At 49.2% G+C, this 16154-nt stretch overlaps 6 protein-coding genes and 1 non-coding gene across 7 annotated transcripts; 4 read left to right on the top strand and 3 right to left on the bottom strand.

Moving 5' to 3' along the window:
* Window positions 1–1654: 1654 nt before the first annotated feature.
* FOIG_13374 (uncharacterized protein) lies at window positions 1655–3227 on the top strand. The gene has a single exon (XM_031214525.1). The coding sequence runs from the start codon at window positions 1951–1953 to the stop codon at window positions 3004–3006; it is 1056 nt and encodes a 351-aa protein (XP_031055616.1). The 5' UTR covers window positions 1655–1950; the 3' UTR covers window positions 3007–3227.
* A 188-nt stretch (window positions 3228–3415) lies between these two features.
* Window positions 3416–4763, bottom strand: FOIG_13373 (uncharacterized protein). Its single transcript, XM_031214524.1, has one exon. It carries the CDS (start codon window positions 4394–4396, stop codon window positions 3710–3712), a length of 687 nt encoding a protein of 228 aa, XP_031055615.1. The 5' UTR covers window positions 4397–4763; the 3' UTR covers window positions 3416–3709.
* Window positions 4764–5178: 415 nt separating this feature from the next.
* FOIG_13372 lies at window positions 5179–5270 on the top strand. The gene has a single exon. It is a non-coding gene; the product is annotated as a tRNA-Phe (tRNA).
* Window positions 5271–6849: 1579 nt separating this feature from the next.
* On the top strand, window positions 6850–7555 carry FOIG_13371 (uncharacterized protein; the record flags this gene model as incomplete). Its single annotated transcript, XM_031214523.1, has 4 exons — window positions 6850–6960; window positions 7012–7147; window positions 7201–7331; window positions 7382–7555. The coding sequence occupies 4 exons, from the start codon at window positions 6850–6852 to the stop codon at window positions 7553–7555; spliced, it is 552 nt and encodes a 183-aa protein (XP_031055614.1).
* A 670-nt stretch (window positions 7556–8225) lies between these two features.
* Window positions 8226–9788, top strand: FOIG_13370 (uncharacterized protein; the record flags this gene model as incomplete). Its single annotated transcript, XM_031214522.1, has 3 exons — window positions 8226–8387; window positions 8442–9053; window positions 9105–9788. 3 exons carry the CDS (start codon window positions 8226–8228, stop codon window positions 9786–9788), a joined length of 1458 nt encoding a protein of 485 aa, XP_031055613.1.
* Window positions 9789–10048: 260 nt separating this feature from the next.
* FOIG_13369 (uncharacterized protein) lies at window positions 10049–12231 on the bottom strand. The gene is made up of 2 exons (XM_031214521.1): window positions 10407–12231; window positions 10049–10355 (listed from the first exon to the last, which is right to left on the bottom strand). Exons 1-2 carry the CDS (start codon window positions 12048–12050, stop codon window positions 10272–10274), a joined length of 1728 nt encoding a protein of 575 aa, XP_031055612.1. The 5' UTR covers window positions 12051–12231; the 3' UTR covers window positions 10049–10271.
* A 232-nt stretch (window positions 12232–12463) lies between these two features.
* On the bottom strand, window positions 12464–15323 carry FOIG_13368 (uncharacterized protein; the record flags this gene model as incomplete). Its single annotated transcript, XM_031214520.1, has 16 exons — window positions 12464–12813; window positions 12869–12999; window positions 13055–13128; window positions 13176–13222; window positions 13270–13341; window positions 13390–13795; window positions 13845–13961; window positions 14011–14115; window positions 14169–14211; window positions 14262–14304; window positions 14356–14382; window positions 14429–14539; window positions 14590–14660; window positions 14707–14814; window positions 14864–15025; window positions 15078–15323. 16 exons carry the CDS (start codon window positions 15321–15323, stop codon window positions 12789–12791), a joined length of 1788 nt encoding a protein of 595 aa, XP_031055611.1. The 3' UTR covers window positions 12464–12788.
* Between the last annotated feature and the right edge of the window lie 831 nt (window positions 15324–16154).

Here is a 16154-nt window from a genome sequence, read left to right as displayed (position 1 = left end):
TTCGTGGCCCTCATGCTTATAATCTGGAACGAACTACTTACTCTTCTCAGCCCGACGAACAGCAGCTAGTTTGACATTAATGATGATCTAGAAGATACACAGACACAGACATCTCATCTTTGTCGTGTTTGGACTATTACTCCATAGTACTGAGTAAGTTACAGTAGCATATCCCTCGGCATTGTTGCAACCCGAGCGGGTCATTACTAACACCTTCTTTAATTAGAAAAGAAATCACTTGGCGTTGTTATCGATTTGTGAGACAATGAAATATGCAGCGATCACCAATAATTGCGTGTGGAAGTGCTTCTGTTTCTATGAACAGATCAAAACCCGCGGAGTTAACGCCATGGCTCGGGTAAAATATGAAGTCTTTAAATAGGACCGAGGTGAGTAGAGGGATTTACAGTACCCCTCCACGGAAGCAATTAGAATGCCTGCATATAATGAAGATGAAAGTCTAATAAGCGAAGGCTGAACATGTCAATCGGCCAAAATCGCCGTTACTTTCCTCCGACTGTGATCCTTGGCGTCGGTCCGACATTTGCTCAGAACATGGATACAGCGATTTTGCAGTCGCACGAGATATAAATGGCTATCGTCCATATTATTTGCAGTTTCGATTATAGTGCTCGTGGCCCGTTTCTTTCTCATCCCTGTGAGACGTTGTCAGCTGAATCCAAGATCCGATCAGCGAGCGCCTAGTGAAGATAGAAATGGTCAAATTAACGATTCTTCCTCTATGCTATACGTGATATCCTTCGCGTGACATTATTTTACCGGAGCCAAAATAAGTTTTTTCCATCTGTAAACAAGCATTTATATACCCTTCTCCTTCAGTTCCGATGTTCCGTGCGGGTATGTCCCGTTGGACCCAGCAACCCAGACACGCTACAACGACACCTGCGCTGGCAGCCAATGCACTACAAATCCAAACAAGCTGGAACCAACCTACAAACCTGCCACTCCGAATGTGACGAAGTGTAATAAATTGCCTTGGCCGATTGCCGATTTCTATTTCTTTAATTAAATGCATGCAATACCCCGCAAATTGGAAATTGACATCTCGATCTAAACTCATACAGGGTAAGTGGTAGCTCACAGCAACTTGCACGGATTGACGAATCAAGACGGCTGATGAAAATAATCGGAAAGGGCGCCGAAGATCGAGTGGAAGCATTGCAGTCAACACCACAGCGCACTTTCACGAAAGCTTACGCATAAGATTGCCGATTCGTCCCCCTGTGATGACAGGCGAAGATCTGACAAAAAAAATTGGCATCTGCGTTGGTACGCCTTGCAACCGAAGCCTCTGGTCCTGGATTATGCTTGTCGAACCTGTCGCCGACGGAAAGGTAAAGAAATCGCGGGTTGATCATGTTTCGCTGCTCTACATCACATGCTAGTCATAAAAGACGCCAAGCCCGATCGATCTTGTGTAGCCCTACCAGTGTTACGGAGATACTAAACGGAATCCCGCTTTTGCCCCGGGGAGACGTCTTGACGGTCGATGAGATTTTAGTTCGCTTGCTTGCTGGTGAGACAACAGGAATTCTGACCTAACCTCAACCTGTTGTACCAGAGTCCCCCTTTTCTTCAGCGACAAATGTTATCAGCACAATGGTATCCACGAGGCCTTTTTCTCTAGCTAGAGAATGCAACAGACCTCCCGTGGTTATGGGACCGTTTCTTCGTAGACCCTGAGCTAGTGTCACCGTCCCGTGCCCCCGCTTCACCGATGGACCCGTGAGACGAAGAAGCGATACTCTGTAGATCACCAACTAGCCAAGATGAGTGGGCGTCTATGACGTTGCACTGCCGCTTTGTTCGGAATGAACTAACAATCTCATCGCCCCATGCCGTCATCGACTCCTCCACTTCCTAAACTCAACCTTGAACCATTCTCGACACGTTGGACTTCATCGGCGCATCTATAGATAGAACTACAAAATGACCGAATCACCACAAGAAACCGTTACAAAACACCTTTCGCATCCAAGAAAACCGCTACGACCGATACTTACCTCTCTAAATGGCGATAACAGCTGGTTGATGTCCTTCCCTAGGCCTGAGGCGGATAGGGCCGCTACGGGGAAGGTCTTCTACCATCTTGCTTTTGAACCATGGCTGAATGGAGCTGCGCATGTTGGACATCCATGGATCGTACACCTTGCTCGTGTGGAAAAGGAGGGCATTTCGACCTTTGAAGACCTGGAGAATCTGATTCGCGAGATCGAGCAAGCTGCCTCTGCGCATTTGCCACAAAAGGCTCAAGATCAAGTCGTCCAGCAACAGTCGACAAGACAACTCGATGCTATCCTTCTTGGTTTCTTTTACTCCGACCATCTCCATCCAGAAACTCTGAAAACGTTTCCTCCCGAGATTCCCGTTATAGTAACCGCACCTGGAGCTGCCATAATCGAGCCATGGAATCACTTCAAGACCATCAAAATCATCAACAACTTCGATTCCTCGGCGACAACTTGGAACTCACCAGACCTGCATCCAGGCGATCCTGTTCCCAGCTGGTTCACACCGACGATGATACTCGGCAAAAGCGAACTAAACTTTGTCTTTGCCATAATCTGGTCTCATACCATCAACGGCGAAGAAATCCACGAAGCAATTCTAGACTCTCCTCACGGCGTGCAACTCGACGCAAAACCCCTCGAAGCATTCCTTGCATCAGAGCCCAAGACAAAGAAACTAGCTATGCTTCACGGTCTTAAAGAAAGTCATACTGGCGGTATCCAAACATGTTATGGCGCAAAAGGTGGTCTTGGACTGCATCGAAAGGTTGGAGGCGTAGAACATTGGGTTTCGACGAACTCTTCTGAGCTGAAATATACTGGGATATTCATGAGACTTGTTTGGACTACTGATACGCCGAGGACAATTGAATGGGCGTTGGAGGAGGAGAAGAAGGAGCATCCTGATGAAGAGTTGTCTGGGCCGCCGAATTTCATCAATGTGCCGAATGGTGCATCGACGGTTTTGACGTGTTAATGAAGCTGCACGTTTTGTTATTCGCCAGACGAGAACCAGCTTGTTTGGGCTGGGTGTTACAAATCGGTTTGTTAATGAGCATATGACTACTTGAATACGATATCATTCATTGCGGAGACAGATGCCTGAGCCTGAAAACTGGTGTCCCTACCGTTGAGATTGAATGCATCGAAAAGATGAGGCTTGTGAACATTATTGCAATGGCTTCTCAGAGACAGCGGCCCAGGATTGTTCGTGGTTGTTGAACAGGGTGGATCGCGCTGGGAAACAGCGGACATCCCCTAAATTATAGCGGCCCGTTTCACTTTCTTTCCAGCAGCGCAGTCAATCCCGGGCGCATTCTGACCAGCAGCACATTATCAAGGCCTGACATGAACAACAAAGCGGTCGGGGATCTGAAAGAAGAATACTGTCGTAAGGATATTGCTGTTTGGGTGAAGAGATTTAAGCGGTACTGTTCAGGCACGGATTGTCATGAGTGGATGCACTGGAGTAGACAATCGGTATCCTGTAAAGGAGAACTCTATCATCAAAGGTTTTAATAGCTTAAATTCTTATGAACAATTCATGCGTGAGCTCAAGTCTACCATGTGTGTATCGACATGATCCTCTATGATCTGGGGCATTGTGCTACATCTGATCTGGCGCGTCGCTCGATGAATGCATCAACCCTCAATGACACCATCTATGAATCCTTCCAACACTATAGCAGGTGTCGTAGAAGTGCAATCAAGTTGCCGATGGGGTTATTGAGTCTGCGCGACGCGTTGTCGGGGACAGATGATGCAGATGCGCTGGGTGTTGACGCGGCGGTGCTGCCGCTCGTTGTTGGTTCGGTAGCGGAAGCCTTGTCGGGCTTGGTAGCGGATGTTGTCTCTTCGGCCTCAGTCGTAGGCGCAGAAGTCGTCTCAGCATTGGTGGTAGAGACTTCAGTCGCAGTCGTCACAACAGCGGTTTTGGTCGAACCCGTCAATTCAGCAGTTGAACCCGACGATCTCTCATCACCCTCATTGCCGGGCAACAAGTTCACACCAAGGTTGACAACACTGTAGGCATCTTCTCCACCACAGGCATCATTGGAGTATCCAGGGCAAGGCGTGTCGCACTTGTCGTCGTCTACCAAGGCAGACTTGGCCGGGTAGACATCAGCGCAAATGCACTCCACATCCTTGAGTATGGCTACAGTCTTCTTCTGTTTCTGGCAGTAGTCGGCACATGAGCCGACGGAGTTGAAGGTGTCGGATCGTCCATCGACTTGGCTGGGGAGGGAATCGAAACAGCCCTGTGGGGTGATTTCGCCGAGAACAGGGCTTTCGGCGGGGCTTTGGAGCGCGTCCCTGGCGGCGACCAGCGAAAGAAGAGAGAGCAACGCGACTTTGGTGAATGCCATGGTCGAAATGGAATTGTCTTGTATCTCTGGGAATGAAGAGTGAAGGGCCGAAAGGCGTTGTTTATATCCGTGAATTCTCCTCGGTCGGTCGGTGGGGGAGTTAAATTAGATGCTTGGAGTGCCAATCATGGCGACCCGCTGTCGTCGATGAAACGCGAAGGATCGTGCTTGCTTTGCTCAGCCTTGTGCAACAGTGTCATAGGCATCACCATGGTGCCATTGCAGCAGCTGATTCAGTGGAAGGGAGCCTTGGCCATATAAAAGAAACATCGCACCAGACGCGTTGCTTCTGTTGGCATGAAACAGTGAATGTTAACACGGCGAAGGAAGATTAAGGGAGATTTCTCGAGTCCTTCAATTGAGCTATGACCTCTGCCAAGCAGCAATTTTCCGAACCACCGTTTTTTAGTGTCTGAAAAGTGAGAAGCGCCGGATCCCGATTCACTGGTGACATGCCAAGTGATTACGCTGGGGGGGGGGCGACAAATTGGACATGAGGCTCTGTCGCTATCTACGAGGAAACGCAATTGCCAAACAAACTTATGGAGCCGTTTGAGCGCTGACAACGTCATCGCTTATCGGACCAGCTGACAACTAATAAATTGGGATATAATAGCAGCCTGCAAAGCGAGGCCATGAGCGTAATGTGATAAGTGGCTGCTTCTCTTTTCAGTCTTCAAAGAACAATTTCTCATCGCGTTTAACAGGGAGATAAAGGAGTGGCTTTGATACTTGAAACATAAGTTGTGACAGAGACACCTTTCTTCATCGCTAGTTGATTGGCGGGTTTAGCTCAGTTGGGAGAGCGTCAGACTGAAGTCAAACTTCGGGAATCGCAATCTGAAGGTCATGTGTTCGATCCACATAAACCGCAATCTTTTCTATTTTTGCATCCTTCCTCTTTTTAGGTACACATAAATATCTTTTTCATCAAGACCTTAAGAATTTTAACAAGAAAGCATCGTTTTTGGTGCGGTAGCTGCCCTTCTTTGCCTGTGTATTATCCATGCATAACCAACTCTTGCCCATCATTGAGATAGCACCTAAGCCTCATGTAGCTTGCATGCAATGATGAAGTATTGTGCCGGGATATCCGTGTTGAGTAACTTTAAACTTAAGCATCTTGCAGCTCAATACGAGCTATGAATCGGTCATTGAAGACCTCGTATTACATTACAGACGCATCGACACGAGTGCAACCAATACGTGTGTTTCAGCTGAAGTCTAGCTAGCACCGACGCCCCGATATAAAGTTCTTCGGGGCCTTTTCTCTAAACGACGCAGCACAGGAACATAAATACAGTGACGTATCCCGTGGTTGTTACTGTTACGTGTAGGTAAGCTGTGACAGAAGGACACCTCACATCAATGACCACGGTCGTGTGAATGGACTTGCCAGGTTGAGGACATGCATGGAACAAGCCAAACCGCCGGAGAACGCGCCAATCGATGTAGCCGAAGCCAAACCGAAGCTCGACAAGCCACCCGCAGCTCGCCCTGCCGATCGATGCTTACCCCTCTGACGATGAAGTCATGATGAATGGACCTGTCTGACATTGGATCCCAAAGCGTCAATTGAGTTCAGCTCAGATGCACAAAGAATTCCCAATGGACGTCCCGAAGAAACAAAGTGAGACCATCGCCACCAACGCTCTCCCCGAGATTAGTATCTCTGCGCATGCCTTGTAACAAGTGCAGTGAAGGAGCTCTTGGTAGCACTGCGTCAGCTTCATCGACAGCTGAAAGCTCTTTGAACTATAGGGCTGACAAGCTGACAAGGTACCAAGGCAATGTCGCTTGGGCTTGAACTATAACGCCAAGGCGTCGGAAAATACGATGCACCCATTGAGGTGCAATTGACCAATGGAAATACCATAGAATGAGTGCTGCACATTGTGCTGTAGACATTGACCTGCTTGACCTCACCTTGAGCTCAACAAATTTCAAGCCCCCTGTAGCTACTATGCCAAAAAATAAACAAGAAAACATGCTGTTGACCTAGTGGATCGCGGTCGCTCGCCAACTTGCTTTGAGGCTGTATCCGTTCTTCGGGTGTCCCTATGCGTGGTCAGCCCTCTGGTCCTCCCGATTGGCCTGGATATCTCCAGACTTTGCACCCTCGATCTGAGCCGCTGCAACCATTGAACCTTGAGCTTGAGCTAGAGTTTTGGACGAATAGAAACGTGAGTTGCACGTGCGTGCCGGAGTCTTTCCAGCCTCCCAAACGGCGGAGCTCGCGTGGTGGCTCATTCCAGCTCCATTGCCCTTCTGTTCTTGGTGTTTTATTGGACTTTCTCAAGAAGTAGTCACCTATATAAGCTGATATCCCCCATGTTCTTTGTCGAGTATCCACGAAAGACTGATCACTTATCGCTGATTATCACTCTTTAGACAACCTGGGACTTCGTATCACTCACAGCCTACGTCAATACAAACTTACAACCAGTTTCAAAATGAAGTCCTTCTTCCTTTTCACCACTGCCCTTCTCTCCTCGTCTGTTTTGGCGCAGTCATCTTCCCAGGCTGGAGGACAAGGCGGCGGCAGTGTCCTTCCCCAGTGCGCAGTAAGCCAATCATACCACTACTCTTAAGGCTGAACTGACATCTTCAAACAGCAATCTTGTGCCCTGAGGGCCATCCAAGATAGCAAATGCGGCTCTGAGGATCCCGGTTGCGTCTGCAAAGCTCCGGGATTCGCCGAATCCTACGTCAGCTGCGTCAACACCAACTGCAGCCCTAGTGATGCCGCTGGTGAGTTTCGATACTCTCGTCGACATAACGTGAGCATACGCTGATCTCAATAGCTGCGATTGCTGCTAGCATTCGACTCTGCCAGGCTGCTGGCGTCACTATCACCGCCGTTCCGAGCGCCACGGCTGAGTCTCAGGCTCCTGGATCAACATCTGTTGCACCCGTTGTTCCCGTCCCGCCTGTCGTAAGTCCAGATACTTTGAGAAGACTTGATGGAGAAGCTGACCTGTGTAGGTTCCTACTGCCCCTCCTGTCGCCACTCCAACTGCACCTGCGCCTATTCCTTCTACACCTGCGTCTATTCCTTCTACACCTGTTCCCACTGCTGGTGCCAACTCTCTCAACACCGGAGTCGCGGCTATTGGAATGGTATGGGCTTCCGTGATGTTCTTGTTTGCTCTTATGTAGGAAGATCAATTTTCACCAAGCAACGATGCTTTGCCTTAAAATGGTCCAAAATATTGTGAAACGCACATCGGATTGGATACGCGAAAGATGAAAGGATCTATACGTACATACGCACAATAGTATTGATATTTGTTCTGAAACATGGTTTTCTCTTTGCGATTTGGATATACTCAAATTCCACGCGCCCGGATGCACGATAATGGGGCTTGTCCTTGAAGTAGCATGAGACTTGAGACCTTGCACCCAGCAAACTACCACCTCCGCAAGTTCAAAGTCTTCAAACACCTTTAGAACCTAAACAGATCATCCCGTTTGTTTGTTTGTTTATGTTTATTTTCTAGTTTCCGTTTGCCCTTTCTCAAGGACATCGTGGTATCCATGACAACCACTTGCTGGCACTGTAGGAGATTGGGCATTTTCATAAACACGACGCAAGCACAGACTTCTTGATGATTTCAATGACCCACAGCCTATGAAATGTAGGCTGTGATGTTACACAGCATGAAGAGTGAGGCTGCAGTCACGTGCTTGCGTTGCACAAGCGCGCTACTGCTCATATGAGAGTTCTGCTCTTCTCTCTTCCTTTCACCTCACTCTTCACTTCATCCCCATCACTGACATCCTGTTCACTGCTACGCACCCTGCCTCACTTCTCAACCTCGTCGCAGTCATGGCCCACGCTGAAGAGGCAGCAGCCTCGCCAGCCCAGCCATCTCCCACTCCAGCCGCAACCCCGGCCGCTGACCTCGAGGAGATTGTGATGCCGCCGAACTTCACTCACAACCCCAAAGAAATCCAATCTGTTCGACGCTACGTTCGACGCATTGAAGCCGTCATCGGCCAGAAGCCATGGGAGTGGTTGGCCGAGTTCCCACCAAAGCAATAGAGTCGCAATTTGTTGGGAGACTTGGCCAACCTACTCGAAGAAGCCATCAAGGTTTGCGACGCGTCTGCCATCAAGGATCATCTCCATGAGAGAGCCAATCCACCACGCGGTGGTCAGCATAAGGTACTTCGTGCGGGAGATATCAAGGCCGCCAGGGAGTTCTTTGGTGCAACCAAGGGCGCAAACCTCACTCGAAGTGCTTCAAAGCCTGCTGCTCAGCGTGAGGATGACCGTGAGATTGGAGCGACGGATGACGATGACGATACTATGGCCTACGAGCATTCTCGTAGAGGAGGTCTCACAAGCATCTTGGCTTCCATCAGTTTACAGAAGCTCTCAGATGCCGCCCTTGAGCATGGAGCCACCGCAGATGGTATCGTCGCCGCCAATCACAACGAAAACACCATCGCGCTGGCCGAGTCCACTTCACCCGAAGAGGCTCCTGCAACACCCTCACCATTGCCTTATCCGCCCACCAACAAGCGAGACCGTTCTATCTCATCGACGTCCGTCAACCCGTCCAACAAACGTGTCTGCAACGAGGCGGCATCATCTCTGCAGCCTCTTCAGCCAGCCGCTCCTACTCTTCCCATGATGACTGATCAGCACAATGTAAGTTCTCACTCCGTACCTGCAATGAGGGCTTTGCTGATAGGATGACAGTCTGACGACCATTCTGCGCTGATCCAGGCGACTGACGCTTTTCATCATCACCTGGAGATGCATGTGCAAGACTTGCGCAAGCAACACGAGCAACGCCTCGGCATTGTGGAACTTCAACAGCACCACATAAACCACGAGCTCGAGATCTACCAACCCAGCCTCGAGGCTTATCGGATCGCACAAGAATATTCCCTCCAAGCCGAGGCGAAAGTCGAAAACCTCCGAGCGGATAAAGAGAAACTCAATACCCTCCTCAAAAGTCTCGCCGACTCGAAAGATCTCTGGATGGCATTCTCCGCTGAGAAGTTTGAGGCCATGGAGCAAGACTTGGTGGCTCAGTTGGCCGCCAAAGTCAGCGCTCTCGAGGAAGCTGAGGCGGAACTTGGTGCGGCTCAGTTGACATGCCATCAGACAGAAGAGGCTGCGCGCCCTGCTCTGGAGTTTATGAACAAGGAGACGCCCCAGCTCGAGGAGAAAAAGACAACTGCTGAGAGACTCAGCGTGTATGTCACGTACACCGAGTTTCTTCAACTTTTGGTCAGAACTAGTCCTTCGGCCATTGCAACTCTTGACAATTTACTCCAGGAGAAGGGTTCGTCGCTCCAAGAACTTCGTGCGGTGATTGAACAGCATGGACAGTTCGCCCAGGTGGATGGCCAGCAGGCTGACGTACCCTTGGCCTGAGGTTTGAGTTAGCAGGCGCCATTTCTCACCAGTTATGAGCGAAACTCGATATCTTGTCAAGGGGTAAGGAATGGGATACCGCTCGGACTATAGTCTTCACAAGACTCATGTTGTATCGCTTGTTGGCAAGGATATGTTCAGTTTCGCATCAATGGCATTGGCATGGAGCATTGGTCTCGTCATCTCTGATTTTGGTATGATTGAGCTTTTTGTACGCATCGCAATGGCGAACGAGATTTCAGAGGGAGGAATGTTTGGTAGTCAGGATGCAGGGCCAAGGTTGGCATATTGGTACCTGCCCGAATTACTTTCGGCTACAATGATAGTTTTAGCAGAGAGGAGCTGGCATGCTCCTGTACAAGTACCATACAATACGAATATATTTACGCTGATACGGTACAATGCTCTCATGCTTCGCCAACTTCTGTCTTGATACATTCATTTCTATTCCGCAACTCACTGTAGCCAAGATATGATTTCTGTTTAGAGCCGTGATGAGGGTGCTCTGTTGGGATCCAACTCCTCCTTCGCCTTCTCCCTCAGCTCCCGTCTCAAGATCTTCCCGGACTAAAGGCACAAAGTTAGCGACATGGTACAAAGCTCGTAGGTATCACTCACCGGGTTCTTGGGAATCATATCCACGAAAGACACGCCGCCCTTGAGCCGCTTATACTTGGCAACTCTAGCCTCCATCCAATCAATGATCTGCTGCTCGGTGATTTGTGATCCAGGGACCTTGACGAGATATGCGCGAGGGACCTCATCGCCATCATATGGTACACCAACGACCGCAGCGTCCGCAATCTCGGGATGATCTAAGAGCACGGCTTCCAGTTCTGCTGGTGCCACTTGGTTGCCCTTGACTTTGATCAACTCCTTGATTCGATCGACGATATGGAAGATGGCTCCGGGTTGGAAGGACTCGACGAATGCGATGTCGCCTGTCTTCAACCACCTCGTACCATTCTCATCAACATGAATCGTCGAAGCTGTAGCACTGGGATTCTTCCAATATCCCTTCATCAACGTAGGTCCAGTGACCCAAAGCTCACCTCGCTCACCGGGCTTCGTCACTGGCGTCTTTCCGTCCAAATGCATGAGCCTTGCCGAATAGTTCGGCGCTAATTCTCCCACCGCAGAAGGATCGCACACAGCCCGAGGGTCCCAAGTCATACTGGTGCAGGTAACCTCTGTCATACCCCAACCTTGTTTCACGTTGACGCTTCCATTAGTCCACAGTCTCTCAACGCTCGTGGCAACTTCTTTACTCAAAGGTGCAGCGCCAGATCCAACGCGCTCGACACTGCTGATGTCGTACTTCTTGACGAGCGGGTGCTTTGATAGGTACACCAGAATGGGAGGGACGCAGAGAAGGCTTGTGATGCGGAAGCGCTGAATGTGCTGTAGCATCTTCTCAAAGTCAAAGGCCGGCATAACATATGCAGGGATGTTTAGATGGGGATAGATGGAGATGAAGTATGTTTGCGCGTATGCATGGTACATGGGGAGAAAGGCGAGGCCCTTGGTGCGCTTTTGGAGCTCGGGATCAGGCTCTAGGTCTGAAATGAGGACAACACCTAAGCCGTTGGCGACGTATGAGGTGTGACTAATCTCGACGCCTTTAGGAACACCGGTCGTGCCGCTGCTGTAGTTGAGGCAGCAGCCCGCTGTCTCTGGGTCTGCGGGTTCGGTCCATTTCCAGTTCTTAGCTTGTGCTTGGTTATCGGCTACAAGATCAGTCCACATGCGAAGACCATCTTTCGTAATCGAGGGTGCAATCGGTGTTGTTCCAACAGGCGGAAGCACAGACGGATCGATAACAAAGATGTTCTCCTTTGGAAGGCCGACCGTCTCAGCAGCCTCTAAAGCGGTAGGTAGTTGGTTTGCAACAACAAACATATGCGTGCTCTCAGAGTTTTTGAGTTGATACGCAAGCTCTCGTGGTGTGAAGGCGGGATTGGCGCCGGTGAACATAGCACCGCTCATCAAAACACCGAGAAAGACGCATGGGAAGTAGATGTTGTTGGAGGAAAACATAAGCACTCTGTTTCCTGGCTGCAGACCGGCTTTCGTGAGACCGAGGGCAACTTGTTTGGAGAGAAGTCGGAATTGCTCCTTTGTGAGGAAGTGCGTGTCTGGACGGTCTGCGTCGATGAGGATGGGCTTATCGCCCTCTTCCATGGGCCCGCAGGCTGAACCAAAGACCCATTGCTGCAGGGAGCATTTTGGAATGGGTTTAGACCATCGTGAATGAAGGGCCATATTGAATAGAGATATCAGACAAACTTGAGAACGAAGCAAACAGATTTCACAGTCATTCAAGGGAGATCAGGCATGTAAAGAGGAGAATTACAGATCGATTACGAGCTATTTAACACATTTCCCCAGCCTGCATCAAGCTGAGCAGCAAATCCGGGGTAGACCAAGCCATTTCGACCACCAAACGGTGAATTCCCATGGCAAACCCGTGTGGGGTAGCAACCAATCTTTCCTCCTTTTGGCACTGCAACCCCGCGTTTCGACCCTCGGCTCGCTTGCGACGATCGAGCAGTCGAGAAAAAAAGCCGAGGCACGATCTGGTGGACGGATTGAGAGATAGCTTGGATTGGAAACGGCCGCGGGTTCCTTGATCCGAAAAAGGTGGGGGAGGTTGAGTGTGGAGGGTTAGGTTTGCGAGATGGAAGTGAGGATTTGGTGATTCGGTGAATGTTTGAGTTTCGGTGGTTTCAATTGATGTAACATGGTAGGAAAGTCAATCTGAAGGATTTGGTTCTGAGTGGTTGGACAAGAAGGTTCACGGCTCAAAGTGGTAATGAATTGATAAGTGTGTACCACGCTGACTCAGGCTTGATCAAGGATTAATTGAAGACCAGTGACATGTAATACAAACAATCTCACTCTTGTCAATCGCTCATCCTTCTAGATATGGGCTGTCACCACGACTTGGGAGCCATCTGTGCGTCCTCATTCACCCAAGACCTTCTGCCTTGGCTGCCAAGACTAAGTCGCGAAACGAAAGTCGAGTCTGCATGTAAATCAGCAAGTTATAACATTTCCGCCGCAGCCGAACGGAAACTCACCGCTTGTTGCCCTTATCGGTTGTGGTAGTCCTGTAATGATGCTGCTCCTCTGGGGTCATGGCGTCCCATTTCTTGGCCTTCTGGTTGTTCCTCCACCTGTAATAAAAGAATGTCCCGGGATATTGAACGAGCTGTGAAGATGTGAGTCTGGCTTCATAATTTACAAAGGCGATGATCGATACTTACACACATCCATACACAAATGACGAGAAGACCTGTATTGGCTTTGAAGTATCGTGGCGAGTCGCTTGGCTGATAGACTACGACATGTTAGTGACTTAGCTCACGCGGTGCCATGTGAACTTACTGTTTGCTCCGATCATTCCACTGACTTGAACCCACATATTGTAGAGTCTATACATTGTTAGAACAATAATTAGTAGGGAAGTAAGGAACCTTACGATGCTGAAACTGTTCTGTTCTGCACGGACCCCGCATTCCTGCTCGTCCATGCGACTTGGATGGGATGAGTGCTGGGTGCTGTTAGCAAGCCTTCTGCTGTCGGGAGAAAGGATACTCACTATGGAAAAGACAGGAGCACGGTCGAGATGGCAAAATAGGCCCAAGGGCCGATCGGGTCAGGCAACGCAATCAGTGCCACGAAGCATGGGAGCAACCAAGCATCCTCCGCCATTGATACGAAACTTCGGTTGTTAACGAGCTCACTGAACGCTGTGATGGCAAGCATTGTGATGCAGGATCCGACGATATATGGAATGGACAGAAGGTTGGTCTCGATGACGTTGAAGCCCAGTCCACGGAAGGATAAAGTGAGGTATTGGTTGACAGGGTACTTTGGCAGACCAAAGAGAAGACCGAGGGCGTAAAGCGGCCACATATCGTAGTCTTTGGTGCATTCCCAGATTTGACGGACGGATAGACCTTGTCGATTGTACATGCCTCCCTTCTGTGGGTCGTCACGGATAACTGCGCATCATCAGCATTAAATGTTGACGCAGGTCAAGGAGCGGCTCACCAGAATTGACAATGATCTTCTGTTCATGCTCGGTGAAGTATCCCTTTGGGTTCCACCAACTCTTCGTTCTAGCTGGTGATTGAGGCATCAGGAAGAAGGATGCAACGCCGATCAGGACTGCGATTCCGTTAGCATAGCGATTCTCATGGACGGGATCTCAACCTACAGGTGAACGCTCCTTCGATGAGGAAGAGCCATCTCCAACCTTCATATCCAAGCATTCCGCGCATGGAGAGCATACCGACGGCAGCGAAACCAACTCCAATATCGACTATACAATGTCAGCCAGTGGATTCCAAAGAAAGTATGGATCTAGTCACCTACCGAGTTGCGAAGACATCCAAAACCACGCTAGTCGGATTGGGAGCTGGAAAGACTTTTAGTATCACGTGCGTGTCTCCAGACGAGTCAACATACCCTTGTGCCAGTATACCAGTAACTAAGATACAAGATAGTGTCCCTACGACCCGTTAGTCTGATGCAGAAGCTCGGGCCAGAGATATGCACTTACGGAATGAAGCCTCCTTGGAATGTAGCACTGAGAAGTGAGCAGTTTGTCACCATTAGAGCTTCAGGAAACTTACATCAAGTATCGTGTAGCAAGAAATGATGCGCGGCCCTTCAGGAAGAACTGCATCGCGGATATCAGGCTGAAGATACAAAGCTGGATAGGAATCCACATATCGGGTCCAATTCTGGTTACCAATTTAGCAACACGACTAGCAAGAGTATTTGACAAACTTACCGCTTCGAGATCAGCTGTGAAGGCAACTCAGCAACAAGGAAGCCAACTCGAGAAATGGTTTGTCCAATATTCTGCCACCGTCAGCGTTGCGTCTCCCATCTGTTGAAAGGAACTCACGTAGTCGGCGTGTGTAATGCCTAAATCATCAAGCATGTTATCCGATACAGCGTTTTGGATATTATTCCTGTCAATGTTCAACGCTGCAAACATGATACACATCCAAACCTACAAAGGTTAGTCTCCGATACCACTTCAAAACTCACTTTGCTCCTACCATGATCTTCCAGTCAACTTTGTGTCGAACAGCATTCTCTTCACGCCACGTCCAACGGAAGTTGGGATCAAAGGCTGACCAGTTCTCCCACTGCGGGTGGATATACAATTCTTTGTATCGCTCGATATCGGGTGAGTCCCAGATACTAGGCTGCGTCGCGACCTTTCTTCGAGTCAGTAACCCTCTCCATAAAAAATGTCACTCTCGTCCGTACCGCATCGAGATCGTAGATGTCGTTCCTTCGAGGTTTTCTTATTCGCAGAAATCGTAGGATCGCATCTCCCATTGCCGCTTCCATACGCTGCCCCTGCTGAGCAGCCAGGGCTGGTGCGGTTGGAGGCACTGAGTCGCTGGGATATCCATCGTTTTCAGCCTTATTTTTGCCCTTCAAACTTCCAGTGTCGGATGGAGAGTCTGATACTCCCGACGAAGGGACGACGATAGGCTGATGAGGCGACATAGTGCAGTCTTTCCAACTTGAACAAGTCTTTGGATGATGCAGCACGCACAAACACTACAAATCGCAAAAGATATGGTCACATCACTGCTACTTAAACAACTGCCAATGCGCAAAGCAACCCTGCCAGATATAAGCCCCAGATAATAAATTGGGGGTCGGCCATTGCGAGATCAACGTGCACCATCGCTTCGATAACCAAGTGGTTCTATGCGAGTAATATCAATGCAAAAACTACCTATACCAGTCAACAGGAGACATGCTTCCGACGAAAATTGGTCGATCTTCCGAGGAAATGCAGGAATTTTAAAGAATCGTTACATCAGGGTCCATCGCCATTGACTTTGTTGCTTGCGACATCGATTGGCAATATGCGGATCCAATGTCGTGATCGTTTCGAAAAAGTCATCACGACAACTATGGGGCAAGAGACTTGGCTTAAGCTTAGAAACAAGTTTATATAACATCTTTGTGTTTAAACATCATTATGTATAGCAAATAAACAATGAGACTGCTAGTTACTCAATTTCTTAAAGATTCTGTGAAAATATTCGGATGTCGTTTGCCCATGTTGCTCTTCCAGCGTAAGCCAACGGAACGACATTATAAGCTGATGAGACATGGCCCTAGAATCACCATCGGCCAACTTTTTAAGGTGTGGCTACAGTACCATCAGGGGTTGGATTCGGCCGACTCAACGGCCTATTGCAGTGACAGATCTATTCTTTACCGCTGGGAGGCTCACCTGCTTAACAAAACTGGATCCACTGACAGTAGCCATTTGTGAGCTTGTCTAATAAGATTCTGCCCGAGTTGACCGCCAGATATCACAGA

This window comes from Fusarium odoratissimum, assembly GCF_000260195.1.
Source record: "Fusarium odoratissimum NRRL 54006 unplaced genomic scaffold supercont1.33, whole genome shotgun sequence".
Classification (NCBI taxonomy): domain Eukaryota; kingdom Fungi; phylum Ascomycota; class Sordariomycetes; order Hypocreales; family Nectriaceae; genus Fusarium; species Fusarium odoratissimum.
This window is presented reverse-complemented; position numbering and strand designations above follow the sequence as displayed.